The sequence below is a fragment of the Plasmodium gallinaceum genome (genome assembly GCF_900005855.1).
Source record: "Plasmodium gallinaceum strain 8A genome assembly, contig: PGAL8A_v1_152, whole genome shotgun sequence".
Classification (NCBI taxonomy): domain Eukaryota; phylum Apicomplexa; class Aconoidasida; order Haemosporida; family Plasmodiidae; genus Plasmodium; species Plasmodium gallinaceum.
This window is the reverse complement of record NW_021628316.1, coordinates 1,252,151-1,271,350: the sequence shown is the minus strand read 5'-3', so window position 1 is coordinate 1,271,350 and position 19,200 is coordinate 1,252,151. Positions and strand designations below refer to the sequence as shown.

The 19,200-nt window shown below is 18.1% G+C and overlaps 7 protein-coding genes across 7 annotated transcripts; 3 read left to right on the top strand and 4 right to left on the bottom strand.

Annotated features, from left to right (window-relative positions):
- Positions 1 to 586: 586 nt before the first annotated feature.
- On the top strand, positions 587 to 832 carry PGAL8A_00532400 (zinc finger protein, putative; the record flags this gene model as incomplete). Its single annotated transcript, XM_028674167.1, has 1 exon — positions 587 to 832. The coding sequence occupies one exon, from the start codon at positions 587 to 589 to the stop codon at positions 830 to 832; it is 246 nt and encodes an 81-aa protein (XP_028530547.1).
- A 672-nt stretch (positions 833 to 1,504) lies between these two features.
- PGAL8A_00532300 (conserved Plasmodium protein, unknown function) lies at positions 1,505 to 2,821 on the top strand (the record flags this gene model as incomplete). Its single annotated transcript, XM_028674166.1, has 1 exon — positions 1,505 to 2,821. One exon carries the CDS (start codon positions 1,505 to 1,507, stop codon positions 2,819 to 2,821), a length of 1,317 nt encoding a protein of 438 aa, XP_028530546.1.
- Positions 2,822 to 3,199: 378 nt separating this feature from the next.
- Positions 3,200 to 4,081, bottom strand: PGAL8A_00532200 (hypothetical protein; the record flags this gene model as incomplete). The annotated part of the gene is made up of 1 exon (XM_028674164.1): positions 3,200 to 4,081. The coding sequence occupies one exon, from the start codon at positions 4,079 to 4,081 to the stop codon at positions 3,200 to 3,202; it is 882 nt and encodes a 293-aa protein (XP_028530545.1).
- A 1,501-nt stretch (positions 4,082 to 5,582) lies between these two features.
- On the bottom strand, positions 5,583 to 6,227 carry PGAL8A_00532100 (conserved Plasmodium protein, unknown function; the record flags this gene model as incomplete). The annotated part of the gene is made up of 1 exon (XM_028674163.1): positions 5,583 to 6,227. One exon carries the CDS (start codon positions 6,225 to 6,227, stop codon positions 5,583 to 5,585), a length of 645 nt encoding a protein of 214 aa, XP_028530544.1.
- A 2,999-nt stretch (positions 6,228 to 9,226) lies between these two features.
- PGAL8A_00532000 (conserved Plasmodium protein, unknown function) lies at positions 9,227 to 11,932 on the top strand (the record flags this gene model as incomplete). The annotated part of the gene is made up of 1 exon (XM_028674162.1): positions 9,227 to 11,932. The coding sequence occupies one exon, from the start codon at positions 9,227 to 9,229 to the stop codon at positions 11,930 to 11,932; it is 2,706 nt and encodes a 901-aa protein (XP_028530543.1).
- A 334-nt stretch (positions 11,933 to 12,266) lies between these two features.
- On the bottom strand, positions 12,267 to 14,933 carry PGAL8A_00531900 (GTP binding protein, putative; the record flags this gene model as incomplete). Its single annotated transcript, XM_028674161.1, has 1 exon — positions 12,267 to 14,933. The coding sequence occupies one exon, from the start codon at positions 14,931 to 14,933 to the stop codon at positions 12,267 to 12,269; it is 2,667 nt and encodes an 888-aa protein (XP_028530542.1).
- Positions 14,934 to 15,972: 1,039 nt separating this feature from the next.
- Positions 15,973 to 18,957, bottom strand: PGAL8A_00531800 (snoRNA-associated small subunit rRNA processing, putative; the record flags this gene model as incomplete). The annotated part of the gene is made up of 1 exon (XM_028674160.1): positions 15,973 to 18,957. The coding sequence occupies one exon, from the start codon at positions 18,955 to 18,957 to the stop codon at positions 15,973 to 15,975; it is 2,985 nt and encodes a 994-aa protein (XP_028530541.1).
- Positions 18,958 to 19,200: the final 243 nt, after the last annotated feature.

The following is a 19,200-nucleotide window of genomic DNA, read 5'->3' as shown; positions in this document are numbered from 1 at the left end:
TATTATATTATTTTTTTTTTTTTTTTTTTTTTTTTTATATTTATTATTCTATATTATTTTATAACTAAAAAATTATTTAATTTTCCATTAAAAATGTTTCATTGTTAGTTTTTTATTTTATATTATTTCATTATATAAATATATACTTATTTTTGAGTACTTTTACTACTTTAAGGGTATAATTATTGTTCTTAAATTTGTATATGCATGAATTTTTTTTTCATTATTTCATTATATTTTATATAAATAACAAATGAGAAAGATATCACTAAAAAGATTTTAATTTATTGATTTTTTTTTTATCTAATAATAATATAAAGTACTTTGATTTTTTGCTCTACTAATAGCATTTTTGTGTGCATGCTTTTATAAGAAAAAAATTTTTGAAAAAAAAAAAAAAAAAAATTTTTTTTAAAATAAAAAAAAAATTATAGAAATAAGAATGTATTTTAATTAGTTAAAATAAATACTTATATATTCATATGCATGAAAATTTTATTTTATTTTTATATATTTATATATTAATACGACTTGAATTTTAAAAAATTATATAAAGAAATATTGAAAATTATTTATATTATGAAAAATGATAGTAGAAAATAATAATTACGAAGCTAATGAAGCATATAATGTTATTTATGAAGAGGTAAAATTAGAGGATTTTGAATTTGATGAATCTATTAAAACATTTTTTTATCCTTGCCCTTGTGGTGATATTTTTGAAATTACTTTAGAAGATCTTTTAAAAGGAGAAAATATTTTAAGATGCCCCAGTTGCTCATTAACTATTAAAATAATATATGATTTTAATAATTTAAAAAAATATACATAAATCAATATTTTAACTATTCAGTTTTTATATAATTCAAAAAGCTTAAAATATATATAATTAAATCTTTAATATTTTCATAAAAGTTTCAAAAAATAACTAAAAAAGGAAAGAAAAATTTAAAATATTAGTGAATTTTACTAAAAGATTATATATATACATATATATATATATATTTTTTGTTGAGTTTTTTATTGAATATAAAAAAGGAAAAAATATTATATACATAAATAATAATAAATTTACGTAAATATATTTATCAAAATGCGTAACCAATTTTTTTAAAAATTAAATATATTTTCTTATGTGAATCATTTTAAGGATTAAAATTTTTATGATTCATAACCTCATTTGGATGGTATAAAAATATATCATTTATTAGGAATAAATTATATACACTATTCAAAAATATTTTTGTTTTAATATTTAATTAATAATTGGAAAATTAGAAATATTTCTAACCATTAAATAATAAAATAATATATAATAATAAAGGATAATTTTGGTATTGAATATAATATTAATAATTTTTATACGTAATTAAAAATATTTTATTGTAAGAAATAAAATAATATTTAAAATATATACGTGTGATTTAATAAAAAGTAATAGATTTTCAAATTGTGTATTTATATAATATTTATAATAGAACAATTTAGATCATTGAAAACGTGAATGAAATTTGTCTTTTTTCAAAAGAGTAGAAAAATGTATAAGAATATTAAAGATAATACTGAAAATAAGATTGATGAAAAAGATGAAAAAGTTATAATTAGATTAAAAAGAAAAGTAGAAGAAACTACCATTCCATCAATTTATGTAAAAAAATCAAATAAAAGAATATGCAATGGAATATTTTATAAGCATATTGATACTATATTTCCAGAAGAAGATACTGATAAAAAAAATGTCGATTGTATTAATCTTTTTTTAAAATATGAACAATTAAATTGTAACGCCTACACGCAATTTTTAGAAAAAAAGAGAAAATTTAACTCTTTAAAAAATTATGAAAAAGATTTAAAGGGTACCATAAATAGTTTAAAAAAATTCAAAATAGTAAATCAAAATATTCAATATGTTAATTTAGATGGAGAGAAAAAAGGAACATTTAAAATAATTGATATAGATTTACATAAAAATATAAATGATAATATCGAAAGTGTAGAAAAAGAAAAAAACAAGGAAGGAAAATATATGAAAGAGCAAGATTACGAATATGATTTATATATTCTAGATAATGAAAAATTACAGTTAGATAATTATATGGATTACTTATACAACATAAAAAATAATAACGTTGATCCATCAGAAGTTGTAGTGTTAGAAGATATATATGGCAGTAACAGTGAAGAGTATGAAATGTATTCATATACATCTTCTTTTGATAGTAATTCAAAAAAGGAAATGTCAGATTATCCTGATGAAAGCTCATGTAATAGAAATGATACAAGTGAATGTAGTGATTATTTTGATGAAAACATTTATAATGATGATTATGATAAAAATGAAAATATATATAATGATGATTATGATAAAAATGAAAACATTTATAATGATGATTATGATAAAAATGTAAATAGTGATGATCGTGATCAAAATATGAACAACGATAATCATGATTATATTACATATAGCGATAATTTCAATGATAGCAATTGTAGTGATGATTATAATGAAAGCATAAATAGTGACAAATGTAATATGAATGTGTCTGATAATGGTGAACAAGGAAATTTTAGAAATATTGAAAGTTATATTCACAAAAATAATCCTTTGGAATATAATATTTATAAACATAATTTCAAAAAAAAGAATGAAAATAAAATAAGTACTTATAATATAAAAATGAATTCCTTATCCTTTGAAGAAAAAATAAAAGATGAATTGAAGAAACGATTAAAAAAAAAAAATGGAAATTTATTAAATGTGGCATTATCAGATAAATTAAAGATTTTAGAGCAAATGGAAAATGAATATTATAATGAATAAAAAAAAAAAAAAATAAAATGAAAATTATGTAGAATTTTATTCTCTTTCATTATATTGAATATAAAGAAAAATAAAAATAGAGAAAAATATAAATTCCTAATTTTTTTAGATGAGATATTTAAATAAATACAAGTGATGAATCATAAAAGGAAAAAATTTTTAATTATATATATTTATTTTTATATTAAAAAATTTTTGTACATTTTGTTTAAACATTTTTTTTTTTTTTACATTCATATTTTAATTTTTTTCAAAATTAGTTTTTCTATAAAGATGTAAATTTTGTAAATAAAAATGTTACTAGACATATATATTTAGTTGTTTTTTTTTTTTTTTTTTTTTTTTTTTTACATATATATATATTTCTATATTTTCCTTCTATATAAGCATTTTATCATATTTATACAAAGAATAATTTGGACCAAAAATTTTTATTTGTCTAATGCGTGTATCTTTTCCATTATGTTGACTTGATAAAATAATGATTTGTAAGCAGCGACAATATATAAAATCATTATTCTTGAAAAAATTTGTATTATAATTGTAAAGATATGATAAAGGAGTAATATTTTTAACATCTATTATAAACCAAAAAGGATTATTTAAAGAATATTTATGTATATCACAAAATGTACTGTAAAGGAATTCAAGATGATTTTCATCATTTCCTATTTTGATTGATATTTCATATGGCGTGTATGACTCATCTAATAAATAATTAAAAAGTAAATAAATTTTTGAAATTTTCGTAAGTTTTATAAAATGTATTGTTATTGTATGTGGTGCTAAGCTAGAAGATTGCCAGTAGGTATTAACATTATTATCTTTTAAATTTGTTAGATCGAATTTATTTTTACTGCTAGATGATTTCCAAAATCCTAAACATCCAACTTCAATATATTTTTTATCTAAGTTTATTTTTGGCAACTTTTTTTTTTTCTTCATTATTTTTTCGTCATTTGTCCAATTAGAAGGCATTTCATTTGTTAATACATTTAGTTCACCTATTAAGTTCAATAAAGAATTATTGTTATATCTTCTTTTTATTTTATTTTTATAATTACTATTAAGTGTATTAAATATCTCTTCATTTTCACTTTCATCGTAATTTTCTTCTAAATAATTATCATCATAATTGTCTTTTTCATCTTCATGCCAGTCTTCACTCTCTATACTATATTCATCATTATGTTCATTTTCATATTCATTTTCATAGAAAAATTCAGAGTTACCTCTTAATTCATATTTATTTTTGTACATACTTTTTTATATACTTTATTTATATTGTTTATATATACATATAGAATTCCTTTAAAGAATTTCTAAAACTTTATTAACATAAAATAATTTATTATTGTAGGATTATTGAAACATAAATAATGTATTTATTCTCATGAGAAATTACATAAAACTAATAATTTTATAAGAAATATAAACAATTTATATATTTAAAAGAAACATTTTAATTTGTTCAATCAATTTTTTTCTTAAAAAGTTCCTATTTTTTTTTCAGAATTTAAAATATACTCATAATATGTGATAGTATAATAAAAAATAATAAAAAAAATTAAATCTTATTTTCTATTTAACACGAATATCTAGACAAAGTTTTCAACTTAAAAAATGTATGTTTTCTAAAATTAAAATAATAATTTTTCATAATATAAAAGCTATATTTAAGTAACATAAAAAAATTAAATATAAACTATTAGAAAAAGGAAAAATATTAAATAAAGTACATAACTAATTTTTTCACATTATAACATGAAACAAATATAAAATTCTATATTCTTTTTTTCATTGTATTTTTCAAAAGAGAATTTGCTATTTTTCTATATAAAAATAAATACAAATATAAATATATATATATATATATATATATATATATATATATATATATAGTTTCATTTATATTTTCTATTTTTTTTTTTTTTTTTTATATATTTTATGAAAAAATATATTTATAGATACATTTTAAAGGAACTTTTTTTAATACATATAAATTTATTATCTATTCATAAAAACGTTTTTCTATTCTTAATTATCCAAAATATTATTCAAATCTTAAATTATATAAGTTTATACATCAATTATTTACTTAAGTAGAAGTTATTCTACTCTTTTTCTTTTAATAATACTAAAATACCAAAAAATACTTCTATATTTTTTTCATAGGGTAATTAAAGACAGAGATAGTTTTTAACATATTCTATCTTAATGTTTTAATAAGGAAAAAAAAAAAAAAAAAAAAGAAATTATATATTATTTGTAAAAAATGTCTTTATCGAAAATAGTTTCTTAAAGTGTACTATAAAAAAAAAAAAAAAGAAATTAATATTATCTTTAAAGAGAATATTTAAATAAAATATTAAATAAATATAAAATAAAACGAAAAGGAAAAAAAAAAATGAGTAAAACATATTCTAATAAAATAATTAGGTTTTTCTTAAAAATAAAATTTAAATATATTGAAAAAAAATATAAAAAAGAAAAACTATAAAATTTTAAAAATAAAAACCTATTTGTTATATTTAAACTTAAATGCTTTCCACATACACTAAATATTAAAATAAAAAAAAAAAAAAAACAAATCGCAAGGTAATTCAAAAAAAAATTATTAAAATTTTTAAAAAAAAGTTCAACGTAATTTGAATAAATATATTATTATACAAAGTACAAGTTATAAAAAAACAATCTTTTTATCTCTTTTAAGTAAAATCTTTTCATCTTCTTTTAATAAAATTTCTTAATATCATTTTTTTCAAAATATCCAGGCAGAAACTCCTTTTATTCCATTAACTGTGTTTAGTACACACTTTTTAGTATATTGTGATGAATTATTTAATTGATTTCTATGATTTGCGTCTTTATAATTTGAGCAAACTGATTCATTTAAATATTTTAAATTTTCATCTACGGTTGACTCCTTCTTTTTTTTTCTTCTTAGTCTAAACCATTTAAGCTTCCTATTTTTTTTTTCAAAACATGAATTATAATCATTCAGACTTTTATTTTTATAAAAAAAAAATTTACTTTTTTTTTTGTCTTCATTTACTACATCCTCTAGGTCAGTTAATGAACAAAATGTCTGATCTCTTTCATAATCATATTTATCTAACTTTTTTTCATTAGTTTTATATACTTCTATTTTACTATTATGTTTATGTAGTTTAAATTTATTACATGTTCTCATTAAATTATTATCAATAAATTCATCATTATCATCTCCAATCACTTCATTTTTTATTAATGCTGTTTTAATATTAATATGACTATCCTTATTGTCTTCTTTACTTTTATTTCTCCTTTTAGTAAATCTTTTAAAATTCATACGACAATTATATTTTCTTTTATTTTGAAAATTATGTAAACTATCGCTCTTCAGGTCTTCCAATGTAATAGTCATTATTTTTATTCTTATTTTAATAATATTACTTATTTAATTACAATAAATTATTATTATTTATTAATTAAAACAATAAAATTTTAAAATAATTATTACCTTTCTATAGATTAGAATGTTAAAAAAAAAAAAAAAAATTATATATATATATCGGAAAAAAATAAAAAATAATATATTAATGTAATGAAAAAAAAAATATCTAGAACAATGTTATATTTAAAGCCTTTTATAATAAAAAATATATAGCTGATTAATACAAAAAATTTTTGTCATTCAATAAAAAATTAACTAAAATAATACTTATCAAATAGATCGTATAAAAATAATTTTTTTTAAAGATAGAATATATATAATAAAAATAAATATATATATAAACTAAGGAAAAACAAAAATAATTTTATTGTTTATATATTATATATCTTTTAAATAAAAAAAGCTATCGTGCATTAAAATTCAGTACGGAAAATTAAAAAATCTTTTTTTCGATAAAAATGAAAATTTTTATATTCGCGATGTATGCATATAAAAACTTTCGTACAAAGCAAAATATGAATTTATATTATTATTATTTAATATTTTTAAATTATTAAAGAAAATTGATAGAAATTATTTTTAATTTATATGCTACAGAAGAAAAAAACTAAAATACTCTTTAATTAAAAATTTTATAAATAAAAATTAAAAGATTTTAAAAATAAATTATTATTTATATTAATAAATTATTAAAAAAAAAAAAAAAAAAAAAAATTTGTACATTATTAAGTATTTAAAGATTTAAGTTTAATTTTAATAATATTTTCTTTAGAATTTTTTCTTTTTAATAAAAAAAAATTATGCAAAAATTAAACATGCAAAAACATGCAAATTTTTTTTTTTAAATTAAAAAAAACATGCCTTTTAGAAATATAGAACCATTTTTTTTGACGAATTTTTACCTTTTGATAAATTATAAGAATAAAAAAAAAAAAAATTATTGTAAATCTTTGGATTAGGACAAGTATACTATATTCTAATCTTTTAATAGTTCTTATAATTTAAAAATAAAAAAGTAAAATAAAAAAAAAAAAAAAAAAAACAAATAACAAAGGAAAAATAATAATAAAAATGTATTCACGGCAGAAGATAACATACTTTTTAACTATTAAAAATAAATAAAATGTAATACTATTATTATGTTGTTTGAATTTAAAATATTTTAAACGTTTAAAATTTTTGTATCTTTATTTTATGAATTATGCAACATTATTCTAAGAAAGGAACAATCTTTTTAAAAAAAAAATATTAATATTTAATAGTTTATTGAACAAATATAAAAATTACCATTTTAAAAGAGTAAAAAAAAAAAATATTTTTTTTTCTTATTTGAAAGGTTCAAAAAAAAAAAAAAGAAAAAAGAAAAATAAATAAATATATTAAAATACTGAACGTTCTTGTTAAATTACACCCAATATTTTAGTTAAAAACTTATAGTATCTTTTTTTTTTTTTTAATTAATTTTTAATTGTTTTATTTTTTTTCTATTTGGGAATACTAAAATATAACACTTAAAAAAAAATTGTGTAAGAATGAAAATTCATTTAAAACATGTTTATCTATTATATTTTCCATAATGTTTTTAATTTATTCTATGTTATAATTTCTATGACATAAAATTCAATGTATTTTAAATTATTATTAGATTTATTCTTAATTTTTAACAAATTATTTTATTTTTATTATAATTATTTATTTTTATTATTTTTTAAAAAAATAAATTGTACAAGTTATAAAAAAAAAAATTCAATGCAGCTTTTTATTTTTCTCGTTACACAAATTTAACAAATTAGAAACTTAAAAAATACATATATTTATTAAAATATGGATCAATTTTTTTTTCTATCATTAAAAAACAAAAAATCTTCAACCATTAAATTTAGTTACATATTTTATTAAGTTATTTAAAATATATTAATAAAAATGAGCGAGCAGTCTCATATAAAACATTTTTTTTTTTTTTGTTAACATAACCTTCTTGTTAAAAAAAAGAATAATAAATATAAGTAATCATATCATTATATATGATGTGAATATTGTCCATTTAAAAAATTTGCAACTTTAAATAGAATGAATGAATTGTTATTCATTCACATTTTTTCTTTTCTTTAACTTCTTATACAACAAATGTATTTTTGTTAAACGAAGAATTTCATATTTTCCTTATATTGCTTTATTTAATTAAAATACGAATAACAACATGAACATTTTCGTAATAAATATATTAAGTACAGTTTTAAATTTTCAGAAAAAATAATTTTAAAGCTTATAAGTATTAAATTGTCTTAATCTTTAAAATTATATGAAACAACATTTTTGTGTTCTATATTATACGCTTTTTTTTTTTTTTTTTTTTTTCTGAATATTAATAATTAGTAAACTTTTTTTTTTTTTATTAAAGCACATTTTTATATATTTAAGATAAAACAAACTTATTTAAAAAAAAAAAAAAAATATGTATTTACAATAATAATATAACTAATTATAATTAAAAACATTATCAGTGCTATTTTTATTTTAGAAAAAGCATATATTGCAAACACTAATCAAATATGTAAATTAACAAATGTGCACACATAAAAAAAAAAAAAAAAAAAAAAAAAAAAAAAAAAAAAAAAAAATATATATATATATATATATTAAAAAAAATTATACAAAAAGGAAATAAGGGAAAAAACAATATTCATATTATAAAATTATTCTACATTATAATTTTTAAATATTGAAGATTAATGCATAAAATTTTCATGGTAAACCTTTAAAGCAAATTAAATAGAGGTGTTAAATTCATTAAATTATATATTTGAGGACTTTTATTTTCATTCTTTTTCTTTTCCATTGTTTTTTTTTTTTTTTTCATTTGTGGTTATGTTTTTTCTTTTATAGTTCTTATACTGTTTAGTAATATTTACTGATAATATAGAAGTGTGGTTTTATTTTATGAAAAAAGAACGAATGGGAAAAGAAAAATGATCAATTTTGATTCTACAAAAAGAGATGAGAGAAAAAATGAAAAGAAGTTAAATAACATAGATTACATAAATATCAAAGATGAAAATAATGAAAAAAAAATAAATAAGATATTAAAAAATTTAAATAACGAAGATAGAGAATTATCTTTTCCATTGTTAGATTTTTATTTTTTGAATAAAAATTTTAAATACCAAAATTTAAAAGAGAGTTTACAGATAAAGAAAAATTTTAATGAATATATTAATCTGAGACTTCTTGAAAAGGAAGTTTATCCAAAAGACTCATTTTTTCAAACGGAACAAAAAAGTAGGGAAAATATTGTTTATAGTAAATTAATAATAAAAAATCAACATTATAGAAAGAATAATTGCTATACAGATTTTGACTTTCTTTTAAAAAAGAAAAAATATGATGAAGATGAAGAAAATATAATATCACATGAGGATATTCCTTCTTTTTGGAAAAATGATATTGTTATTAGAACATTTAACCCTGTATATAATGCAAGAGAAAATATTATCAAAGATCAAGATGTTAAATCTATTCCAACTATAGATGTTTTTTACAACTCATCAAAGTTACTTTCTATTCAAACAATTTTTGAACCTATAAGCAATTATATATTTTTATTACGTCTTTTACCTAAGTTTTGCTTGCCCTTATATGATTCAGGTATATTACAGTATGTATGTGAAGATTCACTTTTAAATCCCAAATTAAAAGGTCTTGAATTATCTTATAGATTGTTAGTTCATGATATTTTATTCTATGCATTTTTTTCCTATTTGGCCGATTTACCATTTTGGGCAAAACCACCTATTGAACTTCTTCGAATTTATAATTATGAAAGCCTTTATTCTTTTAATGACTGGGAATCGGAACATACCGAAAGACTAGTTTTTCATAATATAAAAAATATCTTATACAACTTTTCTGATACTTTAAATCAAATTGAGCTATTGTACCCCAAAAACTATTACATCACCATTTTTCCAAATATATATTTTAAAAATATTATAGATTTCTTAAAAGGAGAAAATTTTAAACTAAAAAAAATTGTTATTGAAATTAAAGGAAAAAATCATATTGATTCAAAAATGATAAATAATATTAAAATGAATTTAGAAAATTTTAGAGGTATAACAACAGAAAATGTTAAAAAAGATATATATAATAAACTAACCATTAATAAAAGTAATAGAGAAATAAAAAATACTAAAAAAATAATAGATGCTATAAAAAAATGTTATGGCTCGAATGAAAACTTTTTTGTTGATAAGGACAAGTGTTTTTCTTCAAATAATGAATACAAAGAAATTATGAATGGAAAGAATTACAATAAAAAGAATTCTGAGAAAAGTCAAATATGCCAACAGAAAGATGAGTTGTCAATAACTAATATGGTAAAAAATAATTTATCAGAAAAAGAAGAAAATACTGAAGAAAATTATAAAATTAAAAAATCTCAAGAATTTCAAACAAATTTTGATTGTGAAGAAGAAAAAAATAAAAGATTATTTCAAGAAGATGTAACAATTTTAAACAACTTTGATGATAGTATCAATGAGGTACATATAAATTTGAATAAGCTTAATAATGATATGCATAAAATTAATACTGAATACAACGAAAACTGTGAAAAAAACAAGGTCACATTTAATAAAATAAGTACAAACAATGGAAAAATAAAAAAAGACAATTCTTATTGTAAAGATTTTTCATGTTCTTATAAAGAGACAAATGAGCATTATAATAATAACCTAGAGTGCAATAATTTTGAAAAAGATACATATGATCATAATAATTTTAAATATGTAAATAGCATTAGTGATGCTTCACATAAGTTAAAAAATATCGATATATCAGATAATTATAACATTGACAATGCTATATATAATTTTTATTACAACAATAATAATTACCAAAAAGAATGTGCATCTATTTATGAAGGTAAAGAAAAGTCTACCAATAATAATAAGTATAGTTCTTCTGAATCATCGTATACTGAAGATGATTCAGATGATGAAAATATTGATGGATTTTTTAAGTCAAAAAAATTGAAAAGTACAGTTTATGACAAAAGTGATTTTTCTTTTTCTAAATTTATTAATAGCTTTATAAATTATGAAAAAATAATTGATTATCTACACAATGATCCACAACGCCAAGAAAATGAAAATTCGAAAATAAAATTTTATATAAAATTGTTGTTATTTGAGAAATCTTACTCAGATCATATTATTAATGAAAATAGGAGTGTAAATGAAATGAGAGATACATCTTTTATGGATATTAATGAAAGAGACGATGCAAATAATAACGATGAATCCACTTTTATTAGCTCTAATTTAATATCAAATCAAAATAATAATGATATACAAAATGAAATAAGTAAAAATAATGAAGAAAAAGAAGAAATGGAAGAATGTGTAGATCATGGAAACAACCATAAACAGTTGTCTTCAGAAAATAATAATAGTATAGATATTAATAGAGAGGAAAACATTTTAAATAATAATGTAAGTAATAATATACAAAATTCATCAGATTATATCAGTAATTTAATAAGAAATTTAAGATTGACTTATGAAAATAATAATTTCCTATCATTTGATCGAAAAGAAGAAAATGATGAAGAAAATAATTTTAATTTAGATAATGTTCAAGATTCTGTAACGAGAATAACATTTAACTTTAATTAAAAAAAAAAAATATGTTTTTTTTTTTTTTTTTTTTCTTTTTTGTTTTTTTTTGTATTTCATTCCTGTATATAAAAAAGTTTTTTATACTAATATACAAACTTTTTTTTCATTTTTATATTATTTTTTCATTATTAAAAATATTTGTTTTAAATTTCCATATGTATTTAATGTTTTTTTCATTAAAGAATTTATAGAATTTTTTTATGTAACTTTATTCTATAAATATAATTTATTTATAAAAGATTCCATTATTTGTTAAATTTTTATATATTTGTTTTAGTCCATAACTTTTTTTTTTTTTTTTTTTTTTTCTTTTAAAATATATATTTAATGCTTAATTTTCGACACTATTATTATTAGAATGAATTTTTAGAAAATTCTTTTGAATAGCTTCAACATCTAAATTGTATTTATCTGGATTTTTTGTTTTCTTTATAATATTTCTTAATCTTCTTTGTTTGTAATAAATCTTAATTGGAGTACCTTTAATGTTAAAGGTATCTCGGATCCTACTTTCTAAATATTTTGTATAATTTGAATAAACAGATTTTTCAGAATTACAAAATAATACAAATCCAGGTGGCTTAATATGTGCTTGAAAAGCATAATAAATTTTTAAGGACTTATTTTTAACAGGTATTGGTGGTCTAAGTAAAAGTGCTTCTTTTATTATTTGATTTAAACTTCTAGTATTCACTTTTTTTGTATAATTTTTATAAGTTTCTTCTGCATGTTCAAATATATTAAGTAATCTTTGAGATGTTTTCGCTGATATAAACAAAATGTTAGCAAAATCAATTGGTTTTAAAAGGTTAAGAACATAATTTTTTGTGTCATTAAAAATATCATTCTTGTTATGTATAAGATCCCATTTATTACAACAAATTATGCAACTTTTATTTTCTTTCAAAATTTTTCTTGCTATATTTATATCATGTGAACTTATACCATTAAATGAGTCAATAACAAGAACACAAACATCACTTCTTCTTATAGCTTTTTCAGTTCTGTTATATAATAAATATTCATATTTTGTTTTTTCGTTAAATGGTACATTTTTTTTTCTTTTTTGAATTCCAGCAGTATCAATGAGTCTATATAATCTTTCACTATTTTTAATTTTGATTAAAACATCAATTGAATCAACGGTAGTCCCTGCTATAGGTGAAACTATAAAACGGTTACAGTTTAAAATTTTGTTTAATATACTTGATTTTCCAGTATTTGGTTTTCCAATGAAACTAATATTTATAGTATTTTTTTCAATTTCTTCCTCATCCAATTCATCTATTTTTACTTTTTTAATATATTTTATACATTCATCTAAAATTTCAGATAGCCCATTACCATGAATTCCACTACATGGAAATGGATTTCCAAATCCTAATTCCCAAAAATCTTGAGATTTATAATATCCATCTTTATGTGATTCACATTTATTAACACAAATAATAACTTTTAAAGAAGAATTTTTTTTGTACTTTTTATTCACATTTATATCATCAGTTGTACTTTCATTATCATTTTTATATTTATCTTCATGTTTACCTTTGCATTCATCTTTATCTTCAATTTCCTTACCATTTTTATTTGATATATCGAAAAATTCTGTGTTATTATCATAACTTATATGATTTTGTACATTATTAATTAGTTTTTCGTTTTTGTCAGATAAACCATTTTCACACACATTTTCACATGATGTATATTCCTTTTTATTTTTTAAGTTATGAATCTCATTTTCTTTTATTTTTTCTTCATTTTGTGGAAAATTGTTCTCTTGATTTTCTCCTTTAGGAAAAACTTTTTTATATTCTTCCCCAATATACTTTCTCAAAAACTTACAAATCTCAATGTCTAAAGGATCTATGCCTTTTAATCCATCAACAACTAATAAAACAACAGATGATTCACTAAGTGATAATAAAATTTGATCTCGAATTTCTTTTGAAAAATTTTCATCTTCAAAAATAAGGCCACCAGTATCAACAACCTCAAATTTATATCCTTCCCACTCCACTTCTCCATAAACTTTATCTCTGGTGCTACTTACATCTAAAACAATATTTCCTTTTTGAAATTTTCTAGTTAATCTATTAAATATGGTAGATTTTCCAACATTCGGTCTACCTATAATTGATATTAAAGGTAAATTTCTTACTATTTTTATATCCATATTTTTTTTTTTTTTTTTTTTTTCATTTATATTTATCTTTTTGCAATCATCATTATTAATATTGAAAGAGGAATTATTTTCTTCATCAATTTTGTCATTTTTTTCTAATAATTCATTATATTCTTTTTTTATTTCATCATTTTCTTTACTTATTTCATTATATTTCTCATCCAACTCACTACTTTTAAAGGAATTATTACTGTTACTGTATAGATAAGGATTTTCACAATTATATTTGTCTTTATCATTAGAGTTTTCTAATGTATAAAGATCATCATCACTGTTATAATTTTCTTTTAAAGTACTGTTTTTTTCTTTGTTCTTTTCATTTATATCATCACTATATTCATTTGGAAAATCCTCATTAATGTCACAAATTGTTTTTTTTGATTTTTTTATAATTTCATTTTTATTAATTACGCAATCATTATTTTTATTTACATTTTGTATTCCATTTTCTTTATTAATGTCTATATAGTTTTCATTTTTTTCATTGATATAATTTTGTTCAAGTCTTTTATCTAATTGAAACTCATTTTTTGATATAGCATTTGTTATATTATTCAAATCGTCATAGTTATCTGCTTCTCTTGTCTTTTTATTATTTAAAAATATTCTGAAGTTAAATAAATTTTTTTTCAGAGTAGATTCATTTAAAAAAGGAATGTAAGAAAAGTAATTATAAGATGAAAATTTTTTTTTTTTTTTATTATAATAAAAATATTTTTTTTCTATTTTCTCATTAAAAATTTTTAAAATATAACTATTGTAACATGGTAGTAAAAAAAAAAAAAATGTTAAAATAAATTTCAATTTAAATTTCATAATAAAAATTATTTATTATGATATATCGTTAAATTTATAGAAAAAATTATATACCCCATTTATATATGTGAAATACATATTTCTAAGTTGTATTTTTAAAAATATGTTATGAAAAAAAAAATAAATAACATGATGCCTTAAATTATATTGATGTAATATTTATAAATATATTGACATTTTTAAATTGTATTTTCAATTAAGAATTAAAAAAAATTAAAAAAAAATACTTATATTATATATATTTATATATTATAACAAAAAAAAAAAAAAAAAAATAAAAATAAAAAAAAAAAAAAATTAAAGTACTAAATTTTAAAATAATAATATAATGAATTATCCTATATAGAAAAACAATATTATTTTTAATTTCTACGTATCTAAAGATAAGAAATGAAAAAATAATGTTTTTATTGGATTTAAACAATAAAAGAAAATAAGAATGAAATATTACTTAAATTTTTTTTTTTTTTTTTATTAATATTTGAAATAATAATTGTTTTTTAGTATTTTCTGTAAAAACAATTTTATTATTTTTTTTTTTTTTTTTTATATATATATATATAAATTATTTAATTATGCAAACATATAATCAAAATTATAACAAAATATGAGAAATTAAATAAAAGGAAACTATATATAAAAATTTGAAAAAATTGAAAAGAATAAAAATTTAAAAATTAAAAAAAAAGTGTTTATATAAAATTAACATATGCATATAAATACAAAAAAGTGTCATATATCTATATGTAATTTTCTAAAAAAAAACGTTTATCTAAAATTTGGATATATTTTTGTTATGGTTATAATTATTTTTTTAATTTATAATTATCTTCTATACTTACATATTTTCTTCTTTATTAATGTTAACCATTATTCATATATTTATTTTAGTTTTACAATTTAAAACAAAAATTGTCCTACTTCAAATTTTTTTCTTTTATAATTAAATTAAATAATATCATCTTAATATGGATAAACCTATTACGTTTATTACATTTTCTGATTTTAATATGTTTTTTAAAAATAGATTATATACAAATTAAATATTTTTTAAATTATTCAACGCTTTTCTTTTTTTTGATTCACTTATTTCATTATTTTTTTTTGATTCGTAGACAGCTTTTCTTTTGGCTTGTTCTGATGTTATAGAATTTTCATTATTTTTATTATTATTTTCCTTTAATCTATCAAATTCATCCATATCTTTTTCAAATATAAAATCATTTGCAAAATCAATGATAAGATGCCTACCATATAGATGTGTGTGTTGTAAAGAATCTATTGCACTTAAACATTCATTTTTTGACATAAATTCAATAAATGCATACCCTCTACTTCTATTATAAGCATTTTTAGGAATTCTAACACTTTTTACATTTCCAAAAGCTGAAAATAATTTTCTCAATTCTTCTTTAGTTACTTGAAAAGCTAAGTTTTTAACAACTAATTTTTTACTTATTTTTTTTTGTTCTTTAATTATTTTTTTTTCTTCATCTTTTTTGTTCATTTTTTTCTTTACTCTATTGTGAGATAAACTCAATTCTAATATGTGATCATCTAAAGAAGTTCCTGTTAATTTTTTAATTGCTTCAATAGCAAATTCTTTGCTTTTAAATTCTGCAAATCCATATCCTAATGAAAGGTATTTAGGTTCTACTGAGTTATTTTTTTCATATTCTTTTTGTGATATAACTTTTTTACTTTTAACAATATTACAAGTTAAAAAACCTTCTAAATTTTTGAATAAATTTTTTAAATCTTCTTCTTTTGTATTAAAATTAATATTTTTTATATATATACTAGCATGAGTAATTTCTTCATCACTAGTTTCGTTCTCTAGTATTTCATCTTCATTTTTTTTAATTTCATTTGTATTATTTAAAACAGGATCAATATCTTTTTTTTTTGGATCATTACTATTAGAATTATTTTTTTCCATATCATTTTCCTCTATTTTTTTTTCATACAAATTAATTGGAGCCCATTCTAAATACAAGGGTAATTTTTTATATCTTATATAAGAATTAGATATAAAAGCTTTTTTTGCATTTTCTGGATTTTCAAATTGAATTATGGCTAAATTATTATATGGAGAAAAACTAACTTTTTTTAGAGTTCCATATTTCTTAAATAAGTTAATTATATCATTTTGATTTGTATTCATAGATAAATTTTTAATTATTATAATGTCATTACTTCTTTTATATTTTATAAATTTTTCTGTATTATAAGAATTATCATTTTGATATTCCTCTTTTTCTATTATCTCGTTATTTTCTTTTTTTTCTTTTATTTGATTATTTTCTTTTTCTTCTCTTTCTTCTCTTTCTTCATTTTTTTTGTAAATTTTCTCAAAAGCCTCTAAATAAATACCTTCTTTTTTTATCCATTCTTTCATTTTATTAATTATGTATGTTTCTGTTAAAGAGACATTAACTGCAATATTTTTATCTTTTATGTTTAATAATGATTCACGGCTACATTTGTTTTCTTTACAAAAATTGTAAATATTAGAATTTATATCTGTATATAAAATATTCCATATATTTTCGTTTTGACAATTTCTCTTTCTCTGTATTTCTAAGATTTTCTTATATGAACTTTTAGAGTCATTCGATAATTTAATAATTATATTATTTTTACTTTTTTCAGAAATTTCAAAATCTCCTAATTTTTCTTTTGCATATTTAACATATAAAATTTTCCCTTTATATATTGCATTATTTAAGTTTTCTTTAGCTTTCTCACATGCACTTGGAAACATAAAACTCACAAAAGCATACACCTTTATATTAGTAAGATCATTTTCTATTATATATTTATTACCTACTATATTTTCACCTTTTTCATCATTTTTATTTTCTTCTGTGTCATTTTTTTTTTTTAAACTACTGCAATTATTATTATTACTGTTATTTTCTTTCTTTTTTTTTTCTTTTTCTTTTGAATTGTCTTCACTGTTTTTTAATAATTTAAAAAAAAAATCTTCATTTGATTTATTAGTTTCATTCAAATTTATTTCAAATTTACCCTTTTTAATATTTTTATAAATTTTCACATCTACAACAGGTCCATATTTTTCACATAAATCTTTTATATCATGTTCATTTGTGGGTGGTAAGTTAAATATAATTATTTTTCCTGTATTCATATTTTCACATTCATCGTTTTTAATACTAGAAGTATTATCCGCATTTTTATCTCCATTTAAGTTATTTAATTGATTATTATCTTCTTTAATTATTTCTTCTTCGTTTAAATTTTTTTTTTCTTCTACATTTTTATCATTTTCATTGTTTTTGGAAATTTTTTTTAACCATTCTAAGGCATTATCTTCAGCATTTTCTTTATTGTTTTCTATGTTGTTTTTAATATTTTTTTTTGAATCTTCTATATTTTCATTGTTTTCTTTATTTATTTTTTCTATAACAGTATTTTTTTTTTTTTTAGAATTATTTGGTTTTGCACTCTTATTTATATCAGTTTCATCATCTAAATATATGATATGACTTCTTGTGGTATTCATTCCAGCTTTGGTTTTTTTAATTGGAATCAATTTATTTATAAAATTTTCGTTTTTAATAATTTTTACAGATTTTTTCCCATTAATTTTGTTTATTTCTTCTTTTTTTTTTAAATCATATGTTTTTTTCTGTTTTACATTTTCCGATATAATTGGAGAAAATGCATCTTCTATTGTTATTTTACTTGTATTTATATATGTATTATTAAAAGATTTTTTAAAATTCTCACAATCCTCATTATTAATAAATCCAATAAAACAAATTTTTCTTGATTCATATAGTTCTTTACCATTTATAATTTTTTTTCTTTTCATAATTTTTATATCAGTTATTTTAAATTCATAGTTACCTTTCATCTTAAAAAAATGTTTTTTTAAATCTATTTCATTCATATATTTTGGTATATTTTTAATTATAAGTCTGGTTTTGTTGTAATATGATTCATGTTTTAAACCTTTGCTAATTTTCTCATTATTTTTATTAAATATATGGTTCGTCATGATTATTTATTAAAATAAAAATATAATATTTATCAGAACATATTTATATATTCAAACTTTATATATTAATAAGTTAATACAGTTTTCTAATAATATAAAAAAAAATAATGTTTTTAATTTTTTCCTTAATTCATTCTTTTGTTAATTTTTTTTTCTTTTTTTTTTTTTTTTAATGAATTCCTTTTATTTTTACATTTTATTATATTTATTTAAAATTTTTATATGAAGTTGTGTATTTTTTTG